This window comes from Pristis pectinata, chromosome 7, assembly GCF_009764475.1.
Source record: "Pristis pectinata isolate sPriPec2 chromosome 7, sPriPec2.1.pri, whole genome shotgun sequence".
In the NCBI taxonomy this organism is placed as follows: Eukaryota; Metazoa; Chordata; class Chondrichthyes; order Rhinopristiformes; family Pristidae; genus Pristis; species Pristis pectinata.
Window position 1 is genome coordinate 42,889,533 of NC_067411.1, and position 26,925 is coordinate 42,916,457.

At 39.2% G+C, this 26,925-nt stretch overlaps 1 protein-coding gene across 3 annotated transcripts in view; it reads left to right on the forward strand.

The window, feature by feature from the left end:
* Positions 1–26,925, forward strand: part of hsdl2 (hydroxysteroid dehydrogenase like 2) — a 117,372-nt gene that overhangs the window by 8,027 nt on the left and 82,420 nt on the right. For all 3 annotated transcript variants that reach the window (XM_052019989.1, XM_052019991.1, XM_052019990.1), the window contains exon 3: positions 9,457–9,620. In XM_052019989.1, coding sequence (XP_051875949.1) covers positions 9,457–9,620 — 164 coding nt within the window. The remainder of the gene's footprint in view (positions 1–9,456; positions 9,621–26,925) is intronic.

Below are 26,925 nucleotides of genomic sequence, written 5' to 3' on the forward strand. Positions count from 1 at the left end.
TGGATTTCCATGTACTTTCATGTACAATGTAGGAAAGATGGTAGCTATTTTTCACTTGGTAAAATCCCAGAAACAGCATTGTGATCATGATCGAGTGATCTCTTTGACAAGATTGGTTGTGAGTTGAATATTTGCCAGGATATTAGGAAAATTGTCTCTACCTTTTGAAATATTGTCATGTTTTATTTCCACTGGAGAGAACAGATGAGGGTCTGAGTTTATTGTCTTGTGCAAGTGAAAGCACACCTGCAGTAGCACGTTCGAGTATTGGCCTCAATTTTATGCCTGAATCATGGCTGAGAGGGATGAGTGCTTCCCATTGAGCCACACCTGACATTTTTTGTTTGCTGTGTCATAGGAAACATACCGCAGACTACAGATCTTAAAGCTCTGCATGGTTCCGCCACTTGCTGGATAAATTTGCTTAATCATTGGGTGTGCTATTCTCTTTAAATTTGAGATTAAGTCATGAGTTTACAGAAGTAAATTCGCATTTAAAATACATGACTTAGATTTCCCTTTAATTGTTTTGATCTGAATGTGAGTTCTCACTGAACTTTTTTTTCCAAATGGAACACTTGTTGAACAGAAATATAATGTTTAGTTAGTAATCATGGGAAGTCTTGGCATGAGATAATGTAGAATTTTATATTTCTTGCTTGCAATCTTCTATGGAATATTATTATTTTTGACAATAGATTGCATTTCATTAGTACCACTTGTTATGTAGTAACACGCTGCAAAGTACTTGGCAAACTATTTGCCTCTGAGCTCTAGCCATAAAGGAGATCATAGATTCGGAGACCACAAGCTGGTGCGAAGAAACACATTTTAAGGGGAGTCTTGAACCAAGAGAGAATTGTGACTCCTTTTCTTCGCCAAAGAGGGAGGGAGACAGAAAGTAGGAAACTACAGGCCAGGTAGCTTAACTTTTGTCATACGGAAAATGTTGAAAATTATTGTTTTAGTTGATGTTACAGGGCACTTGGAAAAATTCAAACTACTCTGGCAAAGTCAATATCATTTTGTGAAAGGGTAATTATGTTTGATCAATTTATTAGCGTTGTTTGAAGAAGTGATGTGCTGTGGATGAAGGGGAAATGATGCATGTACTACACTTGGATTTACAGAAACATTTGATAAGTCACCAAATTAAATATTGCAATAAAATCTCATGCCCTAGCAGATAATGTTTTAGCATGGATGAAAGATTGGTTGGTTAACAGGGAACAGACTAAGCATATGAAAATAAAAAAAAACTGTAGATGCTGAAAATCCGGAATAGAAGCAGAAAATGCGAGAATCACTGAGTAGATCAAGCAGCGCCTGTGGAGAGAGAAACAGAATTACTGTTTCAGGTCAAAGGCCCTTCATTGTTAATATCTTGATCGCGGTCTTCTATAGATGAAGGATCTCCAGCCCTGAAATGCTAATGTTGTTTCTCTATCACAGGTGCTGCTTGACTTGGGTGTTTCTATCATTTTCTGTTTTTAATCAAGAGTTGGCATAAATAGGTCTTTCTGGTCAGCAGGATGTAAGGAGTGGTATGCTACATGCATTGATTTGACCCCTCAATAATTCATATAAGGGATGAATGCACTGTAAGTATGGTTGCTGGTGGCACAAAGTTAAGTAGGAAAGTGATTGTGAAGAGAACATTAGGAAATACATAGGTTAAATGAATGAGCAAAGATTTGGCAAGTGGCATATAGTGTGGAAAAATATGAATGTATCCATTTTGGCAGGAAAAATAGAAGCATCTTATCTGAACTGTGGGAATGGAGAGCTATGAGATGCAAAGGAATCTGAGGTGTCTTAGTACATGATTTGCAGAAGGCAAGTATGCAAGTACTGCAAGTAATCAAAAGCTGACAATATTATTATTGATTGCTGAGGGAATTGAATACAAAAGCAGGGAGGTTATGTTTCAATTAAATATGGCTTTGTTGAGATCACATCTGGAGCACTGTGTACAGTGTTGGAGTGTGCTGGTAATGGAATGTGTTCACAAATCAAGGATCAGTCTTGAGTCAGTTGGTGGAACTCTGACCTCTGAGTTAGAATGTTATTGCCTAAAACACAACAGAGAAATTTCAGCCCCTAATCCAGGCTGATTTTTAATGTAAAATTTTTGGATGAAACTTAAACTGTCTGCAATTGCCAGATCTTGCTAATATATTTGAGTAGAAAAGCAGTTATCTCAGGTTTCTGACCAATATTATTCCTCAATGAACATTGTTTTTAAAAATAGTTATTTGTCATTTGCTTAGTGGAACTTTACTCCATAAATGATCTGAAATGTTTACCAAAATTATTTCATGACACAAGTTAAAGGAATCAACAGCTGTGAAACATTTGGAATTTTTTTTCCAGGTTGTGAAAGACCAGTTACAAATTCAAGATCTTTGTCTTCACAATTAGCTTGGATTCTTTGAATACTCTATTCTGACATAATGTAGGATAGTGATGGTTGGAAAATTTTAAGTTTGAACCTTCATTTTAAATTTTTCTTCACATCATGAACTCATTGCTATTTCATTGTGGCTTGCCAGAAACAGCCAGCAACTGAATGCAACAGTGTTGGGTCTAGAATTCCTTTTAGCAGTTTTTGAGCAGGAGCGCAATAAACCAAAATAGCAGACTTGCTCGTATTGTTACTTGCAGTGTATTGACACCAGAGTAAAAATTGTTTAAAAAAAATAATTTGTTAATACTCTGTAATATAAAGCATATGGTCCCCTCTTTCTCCTGCAGATGTTGCTATTCATCATTCCACTTGAAGCACAGAAAGTTTGTGGGTTGTGAAGTTCATCTTTCAGATGAGTGGAGCTGGTAAAATTGCCTCACTGGCTTTTAAACAAATTCAAAAATCAGTGGAGCAAAAATCACTGCGTTCATTAGTTTGTTACATGTTATAATCCTCCAAACAACAGTACTGCAATTCTAACTATTTCCTCACAAGGCAATATGATAGGTAATGTTTAACCTATTTCAACTAACACAAGAACTAATGCAAATAATGATTTGTCTCATACTGATTTTATAATTTCCTTCCCAGGTTGGTGGGGTTTGGCTGTCCAATGGCATTACAGTCATCACATAATATGGTGTACAGTGTTGTAATGTTGACAGATGAGCTTGGCGTGAAAAATGACTTGTGTTTCATCATTGAGGGTGGAGGGTCAAGGTTTATGGAGTGTTTAAGGTCTTACTGCAATTAATTGGCAGTTGGATGAAAAGATAATCATTCCATTATAATTTTAACTGTACCCCCTGACATTCTGAGGCACTCTTGAGTTTCATACATTGTTGTGGACTTTAGCCTAATTTTTAATTCCTGATTCTGAAGGGAGTGTTCATGAGCTTTGTGTCCTAATTAGCACAATGACTTAATCCTTTCTTATGTATTAAATGGAATTTTATTGAATTAACCTGTTTAGAACAGTTAGCTTTTACCCTGGATCAAAATTAAAAATTTTAAGCTCTCGGTATATTGCATTTGTCAACAAAATATGGCATCTTTGCTCTGTATCGATCGATAAAGCACCTTGTCTGCAATACGTGAAAAGGGAGAGACCTGCATTTGGTTTTAGTATAGCCATTATGTGCACAGCAATGTTAGAATCAGGTTTATTATCACTGACTTGTACGTAGTGAAATTTGTTGTTTTGCAGCAGCAATACAGTGCAAAGGCGTAAAATTACTATAAGTTACAAAATAAATAAAAAGAAGAATAACGAGGTAGTGTTCATGGACTGTTGGGAAATCTGATGGCGGAGGGGAAAAAGCTGTTCCTTAATCGCCGACTGTGGGTCTTCAGGTTCCTGTACCTCCTCCCTGATGGTAGTAACGAGAACAGGGTATGTCCCGGATGGTGAGGGTCCTCAGTGATGGATGCCGCCTTCTTGAGGCACCACTGCTTGAAGATGTCCTCGATGGTGGGGAGAGTTGTGCCCGTGATGGAACTGGCTGAGTCTACAACTCTCTGCAGCTTCTTGCGATCCTGCGCATTGGAGCCGCCATACCAGGCTGTGATGCAATCAGTCACTATGCTCTCCACCGTACATCTGTAGAAATTTGCAAGAGTCTTTGGTGACATACGAAATATCAAACTCCAAACTAAATAGAGCTGCTAGCATGCGTTCTTCATGATTGCATCAATGTATTGGGCCCACGATTGATCCTCCGAGATGTTGACGCCCAGGAACTTGAAGCTGCTCACACTTTCGACTGCTGACCTCTTCATGAGGACTGATGCGTGCTCTCCCGACTTCCCCTTCTTGTAGTTCACAATCAGTTTCTTGGTATTGCTGACGTTGAATGCAAGGTGGTGGTTGTGACACAAATCAACTAGCCAATCTATTGCACTCCTGTATGCCTCCTCATCGCCATCTGAGATTCTACCCACAACAGTGGTGTTATCAGCGAATTTATAGATGGCATTTGAGCTGTGCCTAGCCACACAGTCATGAGTGTAGAGAGAGTAGAGCAGTGGGCTAAGCATGTATCCTTGAGGTGTGCCTGTGTTGATTGTCAGCGAGGAGGAGATGCTATTACTGATCCACACTAACTGTGGTCTCCCAATATGGAAGTCAAGAATTCAGTTGCAGAGGGAGGTATAGAGGGCCAGTTTTTGAAGCTTGTTGATTAATATTGAGGGGATGATGGTGTTGAATGCCGAGCTGTAATCAATAAACAGCAGCCAGATGTATGTTTTGCTATTGTCTAGGTGCTCCAAAGAGTAGAAAGCCAGTGAGATTGCATCTGCTGTGGACCTGCCATGACAGTAGGCAAATTGCAGCAGGTCCAGGTCCTTGCTCAGGCAGGAGTTAATTCTAACCATTACCAACCTCTCAAAGCACTTCATCACATTAGATGCGAGTGTTACCAGGTGATAGTCATTGAAGCAGCTCACTGTGCTCTTTTTGGGCACTGGTATGATTGCTGCCCTTCTGTGGGAACCTCAGACTGCAGCAGTAAGAGGTTGAAAATATCCTTGAACACTTCAGCCTGTTGGTCAGCACAGGTTTTCAGTACCTGGCCAGGTACACCTTCAGGGCCTGATGCCTTGCAAGAGTTCACCCTCTTGAAGGATGTTCTGATATCGACCTCTGAGATAGAGATCACAAGATTGCCTGATGCTGTGGGGATTCACACAAGTGTAGTGTTATTCTCCTTTTCAAAGTGTGCATAAATGGCGTTGAGCTCATCAGGGAGTGAAGCATCACTGCCATTCATGCTGTTAGGTTTCGCCCTATAGGAAGTAATGGCATGCAAACCCTGCCACAGCTGTTGTGCACCCGATTGTGTCTGCAACTTCAAATGGAATTGCCTTTTCACTCTCACGATGGCCTTCCATAGGTCATACCTGGACTTCTTGTAGGATTCTTGAACGCCACAGACTCAGCCCTCACCAGACTGCGAATCTCCTGGTTCATCCAGGGCTTCTGGTTTGGGAAAACTCGGTATGTTCTTGAAGGCATACACTCATCCATGCAGGGCTTGATGAAGTCAGTGACGGTCTTGGCATATTCATTCAGATCTGCAGATAAATCCCTGAATGGTTACCAGATCCAGTTCCATATCCAGAAGTAACAATAGGATAACGTGATGATTGACAGTGAACTATCAATTTAACTCTGGAAGAGGTTACTGTACCAGTTGATACAGACCTATCATTTCATAAGTCATAGTCCTAGTGGTACTGTATGGTGAGTATAACAGTGGGATACAGTGCTAGTGGGTACAAGTGTATTGCACTTTTAAAGAGCTCGACTGCAGAACTGATACAGCCGCAATGCACCAGAATTCTTTTGGAATTTCCATCTGTCTTACAGACTCTGCCCTGATTTTACCCTTGTTGGAGACAATAACGTGTACATGAACCTAAGTTGCCAGATGTTGTGGTACAGTGATTATCGATGGACAGGAAGATAATATGTCCAGATTCTTGATGTGGAGGAGTGGAAATATTTTGCCCCCTATGAGGAAGGTGTGATTAGCTAGCTTTATAAAGAACATTTTGTGCGTTTTATTTTTCTGAGTAGTTTGGAGCTCACTTGATTTTTTTTTTTCTTACATTTAATGTATTTTATTGTAGTGTATTTCCTTACCACGTAGAAGGAGGCCGTTTGGCTGTTCAAGTCTATGACAGCCCCGAACAATCCCATAAATATTTTTCTCCCATCCCATTTCCCTAACTTGCGCAGTGAATGTAATTTTGCACGCTTTGAGGACTGCAGTGACTTAAAAAAAAGTCAGATTTCAGGAATAGATAACTAGCAGATATCTTATTGTTTTGCTTTTTCTTCCAAAGGTCATATCATACATTGTTCATAATTACAGGAGACTATTCTTGAGCCTGTGATGGTCCTTAGATCATCTATTATGAGTGGGGCATGTCATTGCCTGGCCACAATAAGGCTTGTTGATAACCTGTTGCATGTTACGACATTGGCATTGCTGCTTTGTATTTTTTAATAATGTTCAAAGTGCTACAAAATGCAAGCTGTTGGCAATGCAACATCACATGCAAACAGTTATTGTCATGAAGCAGACAAAATTAAGTATCAAGAAAAAGTCTGAATGTGGTTTCTGCAGTTTAGTATAGGTCAATGCAGTGATTGAATTAGCACATTGTTTCAGACAAATTGCAAAATGTTTTTCTTTATAATGCCCTTGTACTATTGAACATTTCCCCAACCCCTCCCTCAGTCTGGGCTATTTAATCTCCAGAAACCTTGCACTCTCTCATCAAACTGTTGGATTGTGGCTCCTAACTCCTGTTAACTATGTCTGGCATTGAACCCAATTAAATTGTAATGAGATCACTTCTATGACTGTGGGGCACTGTGCCAAATTCTGGGAATGCCACTGAGATATGACAAACTTCTACTGCAAATGTAAAGAGTGTATTGTTTTCATTGGGAGCTCTGCTTGTAATTCATTATCTTCTCTACTTTGTCCACTTAAGAAAAGTAAATTAATTCTGATCTGATTTGGGGAGGGGAGGGGTTGCTGTAATCACTCTTGCTAAGAAAGGAAACTCTATAAAGTAGTAAAGGTATATCAAGAAGTTTTGCTGACAGTTACCACCATAAGAATTGTATGTAGAGCAACATAAGAACAAATCAAGGGAGTCAGAATGGTTTGATTATTGTAGGAAATAGCGGGGTTGGATTAAAAGGGCAAGGTAAGACATAAATAATGCAATACTATATGAGTAAAAAGACATGGAAAGTTTTAGCAGGAAATGCCTTGTTTGTCTGTAATAACTCCGTGGAAACTGTTGACAGACGGTGTATGGATCGAACCTATGCAAACAGTCAAAATTCTTGCACAGGAACTCGTATCTGTGTGCTGCAAGTGGTAATCATTTATTTACCAGCAACTAAGTTGGCCTTGTGCATGGTCACTTTTTTCGTAAAAGTACAAAATTCAACAACCATATCTAAATTGTCAAGAAAGGTGAAGTAAATGGGACTTGCTCTATGAAGGAGGATAAAGATATTCAAGTTTTTTTTAAAATAAGGAAGGGAATTGTGTATTTAATTGAAACACTGCAGTTAGAAAGCTGAATAATTCCTGTATAAAAATTATGAGAGGTGCTGTTGTATGGTGTATGGATAATTTTTCAGTGCATGTTCATTTGCTTCTGAGACCTGTATTTGAAAGTGCCCCACAATGCTGTGATGAAAGTACCTTTGAGGCTAACCTTTGGAAAAACAAGCTGCACTTAAAGGCTTTGAAAGTTGTGCTTAAATTTGGGTAAATGGGGGTGAGGTAAGGCTCATGAGGAGCATAAACATTAGCGAAGACTTTTTGAACTGATTCATTTCTGTGCTGTACTTTCTGTGTAAATCCTTGGCAGATTCATTTTGTTAAGATTAACTAGGGATTTATTTAGGTCCCCCCATGTTAGGAATGCCCAACTTCTTTCAGCCTGTACATAGAAATGAGCATTTGGGAGACCGGCAAGATGGATTTGCCAGTGGCTGCATGCATCTTCTGCTGTTTGGGAACTGGATTTACAGCAATATCTGAATGGTTGGGTTAAAGGCCTTAGTTTAACTCCACACTGTCCTTGGTTGGCCTTTGTTTTTATTTAAATATATTACTGGGCGGCTGCATTCTGACTTGTTTGACAGTTTGTTTGTTTGTTTCGGTTATGAACAGTTCTCAGGAATAGAACCTTGTCATAACCTGGGGAGGACCTGTGCTGTAGAAAATTAAAATAATTTGCAAGTTTAGATACAATTTCATGCTCAGGATAACAGCAAGATAATTTGACCAGTCAGAGCGTCAAAGCAAATGACGTAAGTGTATTAAAAGGAATTTCAAATATGTTTCTGTAAACTAGGATGCCAAAGAAGATGGTGCTGACATTAATTGAAAAGACATAATTGGGGCAGTTTTATCCCAAGTTTGCAGCTCAATTCTGAGGTTGTGACAAGTTGACAAGTTCAAGTTCCTGAGCCGCTTCAAGTTCCCAGGCGTCAACATCTCAGAGGATCTATCTGGGGCCCAACACACTGATGCAGTCATGAAGATGGCACGCCAGTGGCTCTATTTCATTGGGAGTTTGAAGAGATTTGGTATGTCAACAAAGACTCTTGCAAATTTCTACAGATGTACGGTGGAGAGCATTGTGACTGGTTGCATCATGGCCTGGTATGGAGGCTCCAATGTGCAGGATCAAAAGAGGCTGCAAAGGGTTGTAGACTCAGCCAGCTCCATCATGGGCACAACCCTCCCCACCATTGAGGATGTCTTCAAGAGGTGGTGCCTCAAGAAGGCATTCCTCTCTTGCATTATTTATTTATTTTTGTAGTTTGTAATAATCTTTATGTCTTGCACTGTACTGCTGCTGAAAAACAACAAATTTCACGACATATGTCAGTGATAATAAATCTAATTCTAATTCCCTGTGAAATTACAAGTAAAATAGCATAACTGCCTTCATTCCTTGTGTTTGAGAGATGTACTTTTGACACTGAGAAAATGGAGGATGTGCTGTGCAGTTTGATTTTTACTGTAGCAAGGAGATACTTCTTGTTTCTGAATACCCAACAATCTTTACATAGCACAACTGACACAGGTATATTTTTAAAACCCTTTGTGGACAGATTTCTGAGCTCTTCTTCCTGCTTTAATTGTCCTGCAATATAGAAACAAACAATTATTATACTTCTGTGTTATTTCTGATTTTCTTCTACTGGGCATGTAAAATACTCCTGAGTCTTCCAAGCAAGGCATTCATTCTCTGCTGAAAGATGAACTGGGCTCCTTTCAGCTTAGCTACATTCTAAAACAGAGTAACACAGTGCTCAAATACAGGTCCATTCAAATTTATTTAATCTTTACATCAACTTTAACCAAAATTATATGCAATATAGTATTTCTAGTTCAAAATGCACAAGTGATCTCTCATGAGTTTCTTCTTTTTATTCCTTCCAGGAAACTTGCAGGTCGCACTCTTTTCATCACCGGAGCCAGTCGTGGCATTGGTAAAGCAATTGCTTTGAAGGTAGCTAAAGATGGTGCCAATATTGTAATTGCTGCTAAAACTGCAGAAGTTCACCCCAAATTACCAGGCACAATATATACAGCAGCAGAGGAAAGTAAGTATTTGTGTTGCTTAGGTTAATCTAGAAAAAAATTAGAATATAAAAGTAAACAAGTCGTGCTTGAACTGTATATCTCATCAGTGAGACCTTAGCTGGATTGCTGTGGTTAATTCTGGGCACCACAATTCAGGAAAAAGCGTGAAGGCCTTAAATGTGTAGCATGTTTTCTCAGATATTACTACAGATGAGAGATATCATAGGGAGAGGTTGGAAAATGTAGGATGACTCTCCTTGGAACAGAGGGAGCTGATGCTTGACCACCAGTATTTTAGGTTGGGAGTAGCTTGATACTAAGGTTAAATACATTTGATGTTCGAATGTATATACATTTAAGTGTAGAGAAGCTGAAAGGAGCATATTACATCGAGTTAAAGTAGGGAGAATAGCTCAGAAATCTATCCACTGAGGTTTTAAAAACAAACCTCTGTCAAATTTGCTTGCTAAATATTGTCAGATATTCTGTAATAATTAGAATTTTGCAGTGTCTTTAACACAGTATTATACTGCTTCGTGTGCTTAGTTGCATCATATTTGATACCTGGTCCCATAGTTAGGATTTTGGACTCATGTCAATTTAAGAAATGTTGGGGAGGATGATCACGGATGCCGTGATGGATCAGCTAAAATCAAGAGGCCAGAACTGGATGAGTATAGGGATATTAAGAGGAAGTACATATGGAGGATGTTGGAAAATTGGGAACAAAGTAGCAGTGCATTGGAAGAGATTGTAAATGAAATTGAGAGTTTTGAAATAAAGGTATTGTCTGAATTTGGTCTAAGGTTTGGAGATATTTCATTTATTTAAAATGAAGTATGTGCACAAATGACTGATTATGGATAGAAGTAGTTTACTTCATTTCTTTAATAAGAGTATAGAATGAAAATGTTGTTCAAGCTAAGAATCTGCCCCATCTGAATAAATATTTTATTTATTAATCTTTAATCTTGAACCAAAAATTACTTTCTGTACCACTGCTGTGAAAAGGATCACACATCATACTTGTATGACAAATTGCTACTTTACGAAATACTGCTTGTGTGTTTACTGCATGTCATCTGTCAGAGAACCAATTCACACTTTGCTTCCTGCTGTCCTGAGGCAATTGAAATAATCTTTCTATTGCACTTATATTGTCAGAATTGCCCAAGCAATTTAGCTGCAGCTCCCTTCTGTCCAAATCCCACCTAGCACGTTTTTTTTTTAGCAGCTCATTTTCTTGACCTAGTAGAATCAACATGCAACTCCTGATATCTCAAGAGAAGTAAATAGCACAGATATTTTGTATTAAAGTATTCCTATCTCAATGGAGTTCAGTTCCATGGGCACCGGATTTCTACTGGTACCTTGTTTGCTGGAGCCATTTTCCACATTGGTTTGTCATTACATGCAACCATTTGATCATGTGAATGCTCACACCTCAGCTTTAGTACTGGCTGTAGAACTGGTTTGAGCCAGATACTCCTAATCTGTATCTCCCTTCCTTGTCCTGGCTCAGACTCTTAACACAGTTGCATACAATTAAACATGGCCTCTTCTTGCTGTGAATGCCTTCAATGTTATCACCAGAAATTTGATATGGAACTGGGGAACAAACTATATTTATTGAAACTCTTCAGTTGGTTGATTTAAAAAAAATGAATATAAGCTCTGAAAGCATTTTCAGAGTATCTTCTAGTGCTTAAAGCAATATAGAAGTACTTCCAAGAAGAGTCTTGCATATATATAGCACATTTTAAGATGCCATTTTGTTGCTTGTGACTGATTATCAAATTTTTTTTTTTTACGGACAAGTTGCGCAAGTAGATAATAGGGAAGGTAGCAAAATGCTTGGTCAAAAGATTAAAGGAGGCTTTTAAAGGATATAGGGGAAGAATGGCTGAGAGGTTGAGGGAGAGAATTCCAGAGCTTAAGAGCTTTGGCAGCTAAAAGCATGGGCCCCAATGGTAGAATAATTAAATTTGGGAGTGTGCAGAAGGCCAAAGTTGTTGGAGTATGGGAACATTCAAGAGTTGGAGGATATTGCATAGGTAGGGAGGGGAGAAACCAGGAATGGATTTGAAAATGAGGATGAAAAGTTTGAAATCAAAATGATGCTATTAAAGGTAAATGAGCACAGAAGGAGATGGGTGAGCAGGACTTAGTTTAACTTTAGATACTTGCATTTGAGCTTTTTGGGGGGTGTTATGTTTGGGCCTCTTCAGAAAGCCTTTGGAATATTCAAGTGTGGAGGTAACACAGGTCTCAGTAAGCATTTTGGTGGTAGATGAGTTGAACTAAGGGCCTTAATGGAACTGTGATCTGCCTGCTGCATTTTGTGTTTCCAGATTATTATACCCATCAGATTACTGATTTGTAAAACATCTGTTAACTGCAGTTGCAAATGGCAGAACAACAGAAGAGATACATAGAGACCTCAGTTACTTTAGCACATGATTTGAACTGCATTGCTGTCTTTTCACAACGCTCATCGTTCATAGAGTCATATATCACAGAAGCAGATCCTTCTGCCCGCTATGTCCATGTCGACCATCAAGTATCAATCTATACTAATCCCATTTACCGGCACTTGGTATGCCTTGGGGATTCAAGTGCTCATCGAGATACAACTTAAATGAGAACATAAGAAAATTGGAGCGGCAGTAGGCCACTCAGTCCCTCAAGCCTGCCGATCAATATAATCATTGTTCATCTATCCTGGCTCCTCTTCTGTGCCAGTTGAATTGTTGTGAAGGTACCTGACCTCACCACCCACCTAGGCAGTCCTTTCCAGATTTTAATCAATCTCTCTATGGAAAAATTTCTTCCTTGGATGCCCTTTAAACCACTTCTCCGTAACCCTATGAACTCACAGGTACCCTGTTTATGCCCCTCATAATTTTGTAGACCGCAACCAGGTTCCCCCTCAGTCTCCTTCATCCTAAAGAAAACAAACCCAGCCTATCCAGACTTTCCTCATAACTGAAGCACTCTATCCTAGGCAACATCCTGGTGAATTTCCTTTACACCCTCTCTAGTGCAATCATATCCTTCCTAAGACAGAACATAGAACAGTACAGCACAGGAACAGGCACTTTGGCCCACAATCTTGTGCCAAACCAATTACATTAGTAATAAAATGCTCAACTAAACTAATCCCTTCTGCCTACACAATGTCCATATCCTTCCATTTCCCTCACATTCATGTGCCTATCTAAGAGCTTCTTGAATGCCCCCATCATATTTGCCTCCACCACCACCCCAGACAGTGCATTGGTGGTGTCCAGAGCTGTACAGTAGTACACCATCTGTAGCCTAACCTATGTTTTATAAAGTTGTACCATAACTTCCCTGCCTTTGTATTCTGTGCCTTGAGTAATGAAGGCAAATATTCCTTATGCCTTCTTCACCACCTTATCTGCTGTGCTGTCACCTTTAGGAATCTTTGGACTTCTACTCCATGGTCCTTCTGATCCCCAGTAGTCCTACCATTCATCGTGTAATGCATCATTTCTCAGTATTTTCATTCTGCAGTGTGATGGAAGGTGAAAGTTGGTTATGTTATATCAGGTAGTAACCCGAAGGAAAAAGCGGAGATAGGGAATTGATTGCTACCAAGCAGTTGCTTTTGTCAAGTGCCTTTCTCTTCATTTCCCCTTTGTATGAGTTGTTTGTTCATCACTAAGATCAGTGTTCAAACACGTTGGTTGAATGGGACATGACCAACAATAAATGGTACATCATAATTTATACACATTTATTCCAAGGTCTCTCAGAAATAAAATCCAGTTATCAATGTGCTTGAGTGATTTGATGATCAAATCCTACCTTCTGTCAAAGTCCAACACAATGAAATTCTATTGAAAACTGAATATTACAAATTTTTTCTGTATGTACTAAGAATCCAAATTTTTAGTGTCTTTGTAACTCCTTTGGTATGCGCCATAAAACCATAAAGTTGACATTAACCTTCTGCACATAATTCACCTACATCTCTACCTGTGGAAAAGCAACAGGTTCACTTTGACTTGCATTTCCTTTATGCATAATCCAGTACATTTAGATCTCAGAAGGATGAGGAATGAAAGAGTGTTTCAAAATTCCAGCACCAAGTTGCTACTGCCACAGATAGTATTTGAATATACAGGGGCTCCTGTGAAAGCAGAGTGGGGCATGCTAATGTGCTGGGACATTTTGAGATTAAGGAAGGTAGTGCTAGGTCTTCTGAAAAGCATTAAGGTGGATAAGTCCCCAGGGTCTGATGGCATATATCCCAGAATATTGAAAGAAGCAGGTGAGGAGATTGCCGGGGCTTTGACGAAGATCTTTGTGTCCTCAGTAGCAACAGGCGAGGTCCCAGAGAACTGGAGAGTAGCAAATATTGTGCCTTTGTTCAAGAAGGGAAATAGGGATAATCCAGGTAATTATAGGCCAGTGAGCCTCACATCAGTGGTAGGGAAGCCATTGGAGAGGATACTGAGGGATAGGATATGTGCATTTGGAAAGGCTTAGGGACAGTCAGTATGGCTTTGTGTGGGGCAGGTCATATCTTACAAACTTGATCAAATTTTTTTGAGGAGGTGACAAAGAAACTTGATGAGGGTAAGGCAGTGATGTTATCTACATAGACTTTAGTAAGGCATTTGATAATGTCCTTCATGGTAGGTTGATTCCAAAGATAAAGGTGCATGGGATCCAGTGTGAATTGCAAGTTTGGATTCAGAACTGGCTTGCCCGTAGAAGACAAAGAATAAGGGTGCAAAGCTGTTATTCTGACAGGAGGTCCATGATCAGTGGTGTTCCACAAGGATCAGTGCTGGGACCTCTGTTTGTGATATAAATCAATGTTTTGGATAAAAGTATAGATGGGTGGAATAGCAAGTTTGCGGATAACACCAAGATTGGTGGAGTTGTGGACAGTGTTAAAGACTATCAAAGAACACAGTGGGATATAGATCAGTTACAGGTATGGGCAGAGAAGTGGTATATGGAGTTTAATCCAGGCAAGTGTGAGATGTTGCACTTTGGGAAGTCAAATGAAAGGAGAAATTATACAGTTAATGGTAGACCCTTAATAGCATTGAGGTACAGAGGGATCTTGGGGTCCAGGACCATAGTTCACTGAAAGTGGATAAGGTGGTAAATAAGGTGTGTGGCATTCTTGCCTTCATTGGTAGGGGTGTTGAGTATAAGAGTAAGGAAGTCATGCTGCAGCTATCTAAAGCTTTAGTCAGACCGCATTTGGAGTGTTGTGTACAGTTCTGGTCGCCCCATTATGGGAAGGATGTGGAGACTGTGGAAAGGGTGCAGAAGAGGTTTACCACTATGCTGCCTGGATTAGAGGGTATGAGCTATAAAGAAAGGTTGGACAGATTTGGGTTGTTCTCCCGAGAGCGTCGGAGGCTGAGGAGAGACCTGATAGAGGTCTTTAAAATTATGAGAGGCATAGATAGCGTAGAGAGTCAGAATCTTCTCCCCAGGGTTGAAATGTCAAACACCAGAGGACGTGCTTTTAAAGTTAGAGGGGGGGAAGTTTAAAGGTGACCTGAGGGAAAATTTTTTTTACACAGAAAGTGGTAGGTGCCTGGAATAGTGGGTTGTCGTGGAAGCAGGCAGTTTGGTGGAGTTTAAGAGCCTTTTGGATAGACACATGAATGTGGAGGGATATGGATGATACACAGGAGGAGGACATTTAGTATAAATGAGCATCAAGATTGGCACAACATCATGGGCCGAATAGCCTGGTCAGTGCTGCAATATTCTATGTTCTGCCATACATTTTTAAAGCATTAGTAATAAGAATAATAAAAAGTTTTGTAGTATTTGTTAATGACTGGATACGGTATATATTCCATTAGTTTAATTATGGGTAATGTTGCGGTGATTATTCAGTGAAATGAAAGAATTATAGTTAGTGTATGTTGAGCAATATGATATGGAAAGCTATAGAAAATGGACATATCTGACTTAGGGACAAATCAGTTTATGGACAGTTCTCAGGGATGGAACCCTTGCATAACCCAGGGACTGCCTCTGTAAAAGGATGCTTGTGACACTTCATTGATATATTAATGGTGAAACTAGCCAAACACAGGAAGAAAAGTAAACAATGACAGCATGTGAGGAGGTTTATATAGAGCATAACGAGTTGTCATTTCACACAGTTATGTGCTTATTTAAAATAAAAATAATTCTTTGGGGTAGCAAGGCTACAATTATTGTCACCCTGCTCTCACCTTCATGGTACATCCGACTCTTCCTTTCCCTTTCTTGATCTCCCTGTCTCTGTCTTGGGGGTAGGTTAGCAATGAATTAAAGGCCCACATACTGCCAGAGCTATCTCAGCTCTATTTCCAACCACTCTACCTCATATAGGGACTCTGTTCCATTCTGTCCATTCTTGTCTCTGTTGATGAATATTTCCACAGAGATGCATCAGAAATATTTTCCTTTATCCTGAACCATAGCTTCCCTCTGCTGTTGTTGCCATTCTTGAAAAGTTCACATCTGTTTCCTGTACCTCTGCTCTTACTCCCTCCTTCCAGACAGCAGTGATGAGGTTCAAACATCCATCCCACCAGCTTCCACGTTTAACAAAGTACTCTTTGCAATTTCTGCCATTTTCATCAAGATTCCACCACCAGATATGTCTTCTTCTCCTCTCCCCTTTCAGCATTCTGAAGGGACCATTTCCTTTGCAACTCCCTGGTCCACTCTTCCAGCTCCATGAATCACTCCCTTTCTCCCAGCATTTTCCCATGCAATTACAGGAGAGGCAACATTTCTTTTACCTTTTCCCTTCCCACCATTCAGGGACCCAAGCCGTTCTGTCCAGTGTAGCAGTGATTTATTTGCACTTCATCCAATCTAGTTTATTGAGTTTATTGGTCTTCTCTGCATTGGAAAAACCAAATGCAGATTGGGTGACTGCTTTGCCCTTTCGTCCCTTTGTCTCCAGGGATAACCCTGAGCTTCCAGGTACCTGTCAATTTAACTATCCATTTCATTTCCACTCTGTGACATGCTGCACTGTTCCATAGGGGTTCAATGTAAGATTGAGGAACGGCACTACACCTTCCGCATGGCCACATTATAACGTTCCAGACACAATGCTGAATTCAAAAATTTCAGATAACATACTCTCTCCAATTTCCTTCAAAACTGGACAGTCCTGCTGCTGGATATCCATCTGTATATTAACTCAGTTTTTTTTCTCTATTCACTGGCACTGCCTAATCTGTTGGAATTTCCTACATCTCTGACATGCATTTTACAGTTTTTAGATATTTGTTTTCCCTCTCTCTAAAGGTGATCCTTAACCTATCAACCAGATGGCTTCATCGACAACTTATCACCATGGCAATCCTGGCCTCACCCCATGAGACAGATTCCCTTTGCACATTCCATCTCTCTTTGCAGCTTAAAACTAACATGTTTTCTTGCCTTCCCAGTTCTGATGGGGGGCCTTTGACCAGAAAAATTAATTCTGTTTTTCTTTCCAAATATGTTGCCTGACCTGCCGAGTATTTTATATTTTTATTTCAAATTTCCTGTATCTGCAGTTTTATCTGTGCATTTATTGTCTCATCTCTACCTGGCCTTGAGTGATGGTGAATCACCGCCTTCAGTTCTCAGGATGTGAAGTACTACCATGGTGCTGTTAGGTCAGGAGTTCCAGGCTATGACCCAGTGCCAAAGTCAAGATGATTGATGTAACTTAAGGCAACAAGGAGTTGATGGTTTCCCATGCATCCTCTTGTCATTCTCTGTGGCAGCGGAAATATCCTGTTCTGTAGTACTTATTTGTCTTGGAACTAACTTCTTAAATCTCCTCATGGTTGTAGAAGATCCAGGGAGAGTTCTCCCACATGCTGTATTTTCAAATGATCATCTGTCCCAGTACTGTTACTGATTCTTTCAGTTAAAGCAGTTATGTGATAAATGAACAGGATTGACCTTTCACCATGTGTTGCAATTCATAGTATTTGTCATGTTTTTACAAGCTAATAAATAAAGGCTGCTGACAGGATTGAATGGTTGAACACACAAATCCTGCTTGGTTTTCATTGTTTTTAATGTATTTGTTAACCAGTTTCAGCTAGGAATTAGTTCAGAGTCAGAGTCAATCTTGCATATGAGTCTGCAATCCATAGTGGCAGCACAAGAGGCTTGAGTGAAGGCAAGTTGCTTGGTCTTTTGTGATGCCATAACTTTAGAGGGAATCTATAAATGGTGATATTAAGTCTTTGGCTGACGCCAATGACTTGAGTGATCAGGTGTATTTCATGATTGGTTATTTAGCCAAACTTATGTTTGTGGCTGCTTCCTGCCACATTTTCTAATATAGTGATGAGGGCACTAAAATTGGCCTATAGAGATCTCTGATAAAGAAGGGAACAATTGCCAAGGGTTCTCCACTAAACACTATCTAATATTTCCTGCTTCAAGAGAGAGTGGAAGTCTGGATTGTAGCAGAGAGCAGAAGCAAGGCAGTTTCTTTTTCTGCCTCCTCCATCCTCAATTGAACATCATATCCGGTTCATAATCTAGGACTGTAAATGAAGGACTGATTTGAGAGAAGAACTGACGAAATGTTGATAGATGCAATATTTTATCGCAAACCTGGTTCCTTGTGAAAGGTAGTTGCAGAGATTAAGCAGAGGTTGGGTTTAACTTTTCATCAGCTTGTGTTTTGCAACTTAGTTTGGGGTAAAAGCCTCATTAATTTTGGTGTAGACTCTTGTAAAGTAATGCAGTTTATTGCATTGTTTCACACATGATTGCAAATTCCTTTTTCAAAGTGGTTCTGCTGAAATAGTTCACTGTGACCTTGGCATTCTGATCCTGTTACTGTCTATTTACATTGTATGAAGGAAGCTCTTAGCATTTGCACGATCTTTGGATGAAGGACTTTTTTTGTATTTGTTTGGAGGGGGAATGTTTGGAGGGCTCACTTTCTTGCATTCTTGGATTGGGGGTTATGGGGAGATGCATACTAATGAGGTTAGAATTCATGTGGCAAAGAATGTTTCACTGGATCTCATCGAGACTTTCAATGCAGCATTTGATTGGCTGGGATTTTGATCAGTCCGATCAGTAGATGTGAAACATTTTTATACATTAATATTTGAATTTAAGAATGAAAGTATTTAAAAATAGGGTTATATTCAGTAAAGTTTATTTTATGCTAATTACTTCTGCATATTATTATAGATAAAATGAGTTTCCAGAACTGATCACCTCATAAGCAAATAGGTTTCTTTTGCACTCTTGGCAAGTTACTTGCAACAAGAGAACACTGACTTCTGCACTGCCCATGCAGAAAGATTAAGCAATAGTGGGAGACTCCCATAACTTGGCTTTGTTAAGTTAAGCTACACTCAAATAAATCTGGGGCAAATGTCTTTACCTCGAGAGTGGTGAGAATGTGGAATGTGCTGCAGAGGTGAATTGCATATTTGCATTTTAGGGGAAATGTGTTAGATGTACAGGGGATAAAGAAACAGAAGGGAATACTGAAGGTAGAGGTGATGTAGGGATGGAAGGGCAGCATAAACATAGGCGTTGACCATGGATTGAATGGCATGTTTCGATGCTATTTTATGCAATTCAGATGTGTCATATTAACTTTCAAATATATCCCCGTAAACTATCTCTGTTTATTCATAGCCAGCATTTTTTTAAATTTAAATCTCATCTCATTCTTCTGAAGAGATGGTTGTGACCAGCTTCTTGAGCTGTCTTGTGGAGGTTTGGTACAGTTCAGTTATTTTTTATTTTGGGCATTTCAGGTTAAATCAACCAAACTCTGACTGCACTTGGAACTTTTACACAAACAAGTTTGTGTGTTTCAGACACCTGGCTGATGGGGGAGATGCAGAATTCTGTTTTATACTGACAGTGTAGTGCAAAATACAACCAACCCCTATTTGTTGACCAGCCTGGGACTTCAATCAACCTTTTATTCTTGCCCTCACCAGAGTCTCTCTTATAAACAACCACTATGTTTACCTGGAATGTGCTTCTTGGCTGTGAGTTTTAAGGCCATTTAGCGCAGTTGGCATTTATGAATTATTTTATCCTTTTGGGAGTACCTGATGAATTGTTGCTTTGTTCTAGACATTGTAAAATATGCATTAATTTACAAATGGTCATGATGTGAGTAGAATTTTTTTTTACATGCATTTTGTTTGTTTTTATTGTCTTGAAATCAAAGTGAAGAATGCCCTTCTTAGAGTATTTTGTTGCTGCTTGTTTCGACTGGCAGGATGAAGTGGTTCTGTATCCTGATGAGATTCTTTCTGATAAACTAGATTTTTCTATTTTTTCTATTAGTTGGTTATTTTATCTTGTTTATCATTTTTTTGTCTTGACATTACTGTTACATTTGAAGTCTTGTGTTTAAATCAGTATAAATCCCATATTCTGTAGTAATATTATTTATTAACCATTAGGGTTTAAAAGTTTCTTTGTCTCTTTAACCTTAATTATTGCTCCTGTTGTTCTCAAATTTTAAAACTAAATTACAGCAAACTACAGACCTTATGACTTTTTTAAAATGCATTGATTTAAACTTAATAACATGGAACAGATGGATGTCCAAGCAGCACAAAACTCTTGTATATTTAACATAGAAAAGAACTACAAAGAGCTTAAGACAGGTGAAATCAGGTCAGAAATGAATGCTGAGAGAAAGCACATGCTATTTGGAGGGGTGATAAAAGGCTTAATAAAAAAAAAGAATCTAGCAGGATTGAGAAGAAAGATTGGGGTGTTCAGGAGAAAATTCTGATATGTTTCCTAATCTGTTTTAAGGTGGGCCACAATTCTTTAGAGATCTAAGATACAACATAAGAAGGAAACCTAAATATTTTAAGTGTTATAGAAGAGCTGGTTGGATAATAAAGTGGACTTTCATGATTAAATCTTCCTTAAGTAGATGTTAACTTGCAGAAATATTTCGTTCAGAGTTGCATGATTTGTCCATTGTAAATTAATGCCTTTGAGTTTGTTTATGAAGGATAATGAACTTTACACTCTGGCAACATGAATTATTTATTGAAATACTTCATCTCTTACATCATTCTGCTCTTAAATCTTGACAGACTTTGACAAGTTAAAGAAATTACAGTGGCTTCTTGACGTATACAATCATCACATTTTCTTGGTGTGCGATGTTAACTGTAGTTCCATTTGATGAGTTCCTGTATTTTAGGGAACGTAGGTTCATAGAAGATGATGGCATTAGCTCAGTTTTCAAGTGAGTATTTTTCCCTTGCTCAATGCTATTAAAACTGATGGACTTGTTAGTCACCTCTTTGCTCTCAGTGGGGTCATGCCATACGAAACTGCTGCATCAGCCTTCATAATAGATCCATTTCATTTTGGCAGTGAATTATTGTATCTGAAGCATGAGAGGGCATAAATCCTAATGCCTCCTTTCATGTGTATAATTGGTGTGTTGAATTGAGAATTCATGGAATTTCAATAGCTATGCAGAATGCATGAAATGCTATCTCACATTCTGCTGCTTAAAACTGCTTGTTGTATGTAGAAGCACAAAACCAGGCTGGTACTGCTTATGTCATTGGATCTTGCATTGATTTTACATGTGCATTTATTTACTCTAGTACCTCTAATTTATCATTCTTACTTATGTATTTTGATGCTATTTAATCTGTTGTCAAGAAGTTGAGGCTTTAATGTGACCATTTTTATTGGAATTATATACCCACTTCAATCACTGGCAAGATTTGGCTTCACTCCATGTGAAAGTATTACCTAAGTCCATGACTTCCACCACCTTGACAGGTGAGGCAGCAGATGCATTGGAACACCACAACCTAGTTATCCACCATGTTGTACACAAACCCAACATTAGCACATGGGCACAGTTCCTTTATTGGCTTTGGACAGTGGTCAACAGAACTGTGTGAATACCATCACCAGTAATTTAAGAGAGTGACACACCATGACTTGTGCAAGTCCAGAAACAGATGGTCAATAAAGTTTGGCCTATGTCTTCAATGTGTGAATGTTCCCAATTTAAAAAAGCAAGAATGCCAGATTTGAACTCCATTTGAGTAAAAATAGTATGGAGAATCACCTCTTTTTAATTTTCCAGTTGTTTTAATCATTTGTGTCCTCAAGACAAACATTTTCACCACTGTGGATGTACGTTTTAGTAGATGCATCTGTCTGCATTCCACAGCAGTGGTAGTTAATTACAGTTCGTAATCAATTACTGTTTGACAGCTGATTTTCTGATGCTGCTGTCTCTACCTGTGATATAGTGCAGAATTGGGGGCAGCAGTTCGATTACTGGGCCAGTCGACCAAATTGCATCCTCTCCGCATTGTTACATCATCAGTTTTAAGTTTTATGATGAAGAAATTGCATTTACAGTGGCATGCAAAAGTTTGGGCACCCCTGGACAAAATTTCTGTTACTGTGAATAGCTAGGTGAGTAAAAGATGACCTGATTTCCAAAAGGCATAAAGTTAAAGATGACACACTTCTTTAATATCTTAGGCAAGCTTACTTTTTTATTTCCATCTTTTACAGTTTCAAAATAACAAAAAAACGAAAAGGGCCCAAAGCAAAAGTTTGGGCACCCTGCATGGTCAGTACTTAGTAACACCCCTTTTGGCAAGTATCACAGCTTGTAAATGCTTTCTGTAGCCAGCTAAGAGTCTTTCAGTTCTTGTTTGGGGGATTCTCACCCATTCTTCCTTGCAAAAGGCTTCTAGTTCTGTGAGATTCTTGGGCCATTTTGTATGCATTGCTCTTTTGAGGTCTATCCACAGATTTTTGATGATGTTTAGGTCGTGGGACTGTGAGGGCCATGGTAAAACCTTCGGCTTGTGCCTCTTGAGGTAGTCCATTGTGGATTTTGAAGTGTTCTTAGCATCGTTATCCTGTTGTAGAAGCCATCCTCTTTTCATCTTCAGCTTTTTTACAGATGGTGTGATGTTTGCTTCCAGAATTTGCTGGTATTTAATTGAATTCATTCTTCCCTCTACCAGTGAAATGTTCCCCGTGCCACTGGCTGCAACACGAGCCCAAAGCATGATCGATCCACCCCCATGCTTAACAGTTGGAGAGCTGTTCTTTTCATGAAATTCTGCACCCTTTTTTCTCCAAACATACCTTTGCTCATTGCGGCCAGGAAGTTCTATTTTAACTTCATCGGTCCACAGGACTTGTTTCCAAAATGCATCAGGCTTGTTTAGATGTTCCTTTGCAAACTTCTGATACTGAATTTTGTGGTGAGAGCGCAGGAAAGTTTGGAGAAAAAAGGGTGCAGAATTTCATGAAAAGAACACCTCTCCAACTGTTAAGCATGGGGATGGATTGGGCCCTTTTTTTTGTTATTTTGAAACTGTAAAAGATGGAAATAAAAAAGTAATCTTGCTTAAAATATTAAAGAAATGTGTCATCTTTAACTTTATGCCTTTTGGAAATCAGGTCACCTTTTACTCGCTTAGCTATTCACAGTAACAGAAATTTTGACCAGGGGTGCCCAAACTTTTGCATGCCACTGTATATTGGACATCATAGGATGTTGGAAATCTAGTCACTGTAGTAATGCAGGAAAGGTGGCAGTCAATTTGGACAAACAGCAGCATGATACTAACTAAAATGTTAGTTTTTGTAAGATTAGCAAAGAGATACATTTTGGCCAGGAAACAAACTCTGACAAAAGGCCAAGTGCTTGCTTTCCTATGCTTTGCACTGGTAAGGGGAGGAATTCATCCTTTGTTGCTAGCGCCTGTTATGTGTGTGAGCACCAGCCACAAGTTGTACTTGCCTGAGCATGATCTCTCCATTAATTCAATAGAACTGAATGTTCAGAGGTGAGTGCAACTGGCAGCAGTAATCTTGCAGTCACTGAGCATTTGTGATCAAAAGGTGAATGTCTCTCCCTTGAAATTATTCTGCCAAACCTGTTTTTCTGGTGATAATATTGATTTTTAGATCAGGGTGTGATTATTGAATTCTGCTTTTGATATTACTCAGGAAACTTTCTTCCCTGTAACAATCTAGTAACAAAATGTGAATCTTGCCTATGGTGCTTAGCGCTGATCAAGTGTGAGATCATATGCCAGGCTACTTGGAAATGCGCAGATTACACTCTATCTCTCAATGGATACTTCTTCAGCAGTTAGACGTATAATATACAAGTGCATGCCATTGTATTCCACCTCAACTAGGCCAATGAGAAATGCTTTGAAAAAAATATTGGCTCTAAAAACCAACATGACCTCTCCCTAGAAATATATAGGAATGTTATAATTTGTGTGTCCTTGGGTGTACCTTTTAGCTAGCTTGTCTTTCCTGTTTGCTCTTGACATCTGTTCTGTTTTGTTGTCTTTCTGTTCTCTTTGTTACAGTGCAATAAGAATTTGCTACATTTCTGTAAGGTTTAGGTACTTTTGTCTCCCTCCAAGAAGAGATGATCTGTGGTGGAAGGGGGGTAGGGTAAGATACCTTCAATAACAACAAAAGTTCAGATGAGGAAGTGGGACTTAGTGTGTTTGTGTATGGCTATGTGTGTGCGCATCTGCAAGAATGTTTTACGCTAACACCAGGAGGAGTAGGTTTGGCATTTCTCTTGGAAATGCATGCTAGCGATGGTAGTTTAAAATGTGAACTAAATGAGAAGAGCAGTCAGAAGACTGAATTATCCGGAATTCTATTTTGGTTATTGTTGGGAGCTTGAGAAAGTGAAATTCTGTTTTCAATCTTCTCTTGTTCTTTCCTTACCCAATCCTATAATCTCCTCCAGTTTTGCAACCTTCCACAAACCCTGAGCTCCTTAAGTTCTAGTCTTTCAATCTTCCCTGAATTTAATCGCTCCACCAATGGTGGCATGCCATTGGTGCTTTGGGAGATTTAACTTAAAGGGTAGAATGTAAAGGGAAGTTATTGTTAGGGAAGCTCCCGTGGAGCTGGAGACATTCAACTTCTAGATCAATGTTAATAGAGAACTTCCAACACTCTCTTCTATTGGATCAGATCCCCAAGCTTAATCAGTATGTAGACTGTCAACGTGATTTCCTTGGTTTAATTTGGCTGAATTACTGACTGTTTTGTGTTACTTTCAACTCACATGGGGATGTGTTGGTTGCTGAGAATCAATGAACTTGGCATGCTTATAGGTACGGGGGTGGGGGTGGTGGTGGTGGTGGTGGGAGAACAGCTTTCTCAAAAGAACATACTGAAATTTTTATAAAAGCATAGTGCTTTCCCCTCTGGAGCCACCAGTCCTCCATCCTGACCTAGTGGTATAAATAATTGGATGACAAAATTCTGAACCACTGCACTCTATAAGAGTGGGGTTATCACTTCATTCCCTTCACCAAGAAATGCGCCATCCAGGTGTCTTGGTGAGAGGCTTTATATAATGCATTTCGTGTCTCGCACTAACGAGCTCAATACTTGATTAGCATTTATGCTTTTGAAGCCTTGAGACCGAATAGGTTGGTGACTTAAAAGATGAGCAAGAACATGCAAACGATAAAAAAAGCATGGAAATGGGGAATAAAAATCTTTAGCCCTCATCTTCCATAATCTCATCATAACTAGCTGAAACATGCAGTTAAACATGCAGTTTTTCACATCTCCCTGAAGATTCTGTGCTTCCTCCCATTTCTATAGAAGGTGTGTAATTCTATTAAGATAAAGGCAACCCCTGCGCTATAGCCATTCAGGGTACGGAAATTTGTCCTCACAGAATTCACAAATCACTACCCAAAACTTGGAGGTAAGGAATAAAATTTGCTCTCACAGAATTTGTGGGGAACGAAAAGTAAATAAATCAACACAACATTTTTTTTCAACTCTCATTTCTTGACACATGCGCAGATGACATGGCTTCACATCATGGAAAATCACAATACAGCCCATAACGTGGGGGTTGTCTGGATTTATTATTTTCTTACATGGTTTTGATCATCTCGACTTTGAAGACATTAATTGACCCAGAATTAATTGATTTTTAGCAGTCCTGCTGGGACAAAAGACATCTTCTCTGACCTATTCTCAATTCTGTTCTAAAGTTCTGCAGTCATTGTTCTAGTTTACCTGGTGTGTAATCAATCATTATCCTAGGTGCCTATCTCTTTCCTCTTTTGCTCTTTTTTTTCCCCCGTTCAGTTTTGTAAATTACATGAACTAGTTGATTCAGGCCTGCAGTTATTCTGGCAGTTGTATGTTATTTACATCACAATGCCATTTGTTCTCAGTTATGCAGTACTTGGTTTTATCTTCCTTGTAGTTCAAAGCACAAGAAAGATAAAACCAATGCTGCCTGTGCAAATTTCTTAACACCCCGAGCATAGAGTGTATGATGACATCTACCCAGCTCCATAAGGCAGGCCACATCATCTGTATCGAGATATCAGATTCCTGAAATGAGCATTTTGTGAGCTCCATCATGGCAAGAAATTTTCCAGGGGGACAAAGAATTCTGTTAGTCTCCTTGGAAAAATCGCAACATCTTCACTGACTCATGAGAATCTAAGTCTTCCTAGAAGAGAAAGGTGCTGAGCCCCTTGAGTCTATATGACAAGAACATGGGGAAGCCACAAAAACAGCAGAAGTCCACAGCATCACAAACTACCCATCATGTCAAGACCCTCCCCATTTGTGGATCCCACATAGGATGGCTCAGCCACCTCAGTACCCACAGATTGGATTGAAAGAGACAGCTGATAAGGAAAAACAAACAAAAATCTGCAGATGCTGGAAATCTGAATAAAATCCACATGCAGGAAGTACTCAGGAGGTCAGGCAATATCTATGGAGAGAGAAACAGAATGATGACCTTTAATCAGTTCTAATGAAATATCATGGACCTGAAACATAGCCTCTTTTTCTTCCTCTACACAAAATGTGGCTCTTAACAAAATAACATCCAACCCTGAGGCATTATAGGTGAAGCAGTCTATTTCTTATTTAATAATGATATGTATATGGCCAATATTAACTCCTGGTCTGTTACCTGCATATAATTTAATTTGCCATGCCCTCAACAAGTGACCCATTTATTGCATGAGTGACTGACTATTCATAACAGCACCCACTATTACCAGTGCTGGTGTTTAGCTTGCAGCTGGAGCTTAGCTATCAATTTAATAGGTGGGAAGTCCACTTGATCCTTTTCAAACAAGCTTGACTGGGTGAGATAGTTTATGTTTGTTGCTTGGAGCATCAAGGCTAAGATTTTTTTCTAGTTATTAGGAAAGTGATGACTACACAATCATGTTAGCCCATTGGATAGATTTTTTTTTTAAAATTAAAAAGTCTCTCTTTCAATAT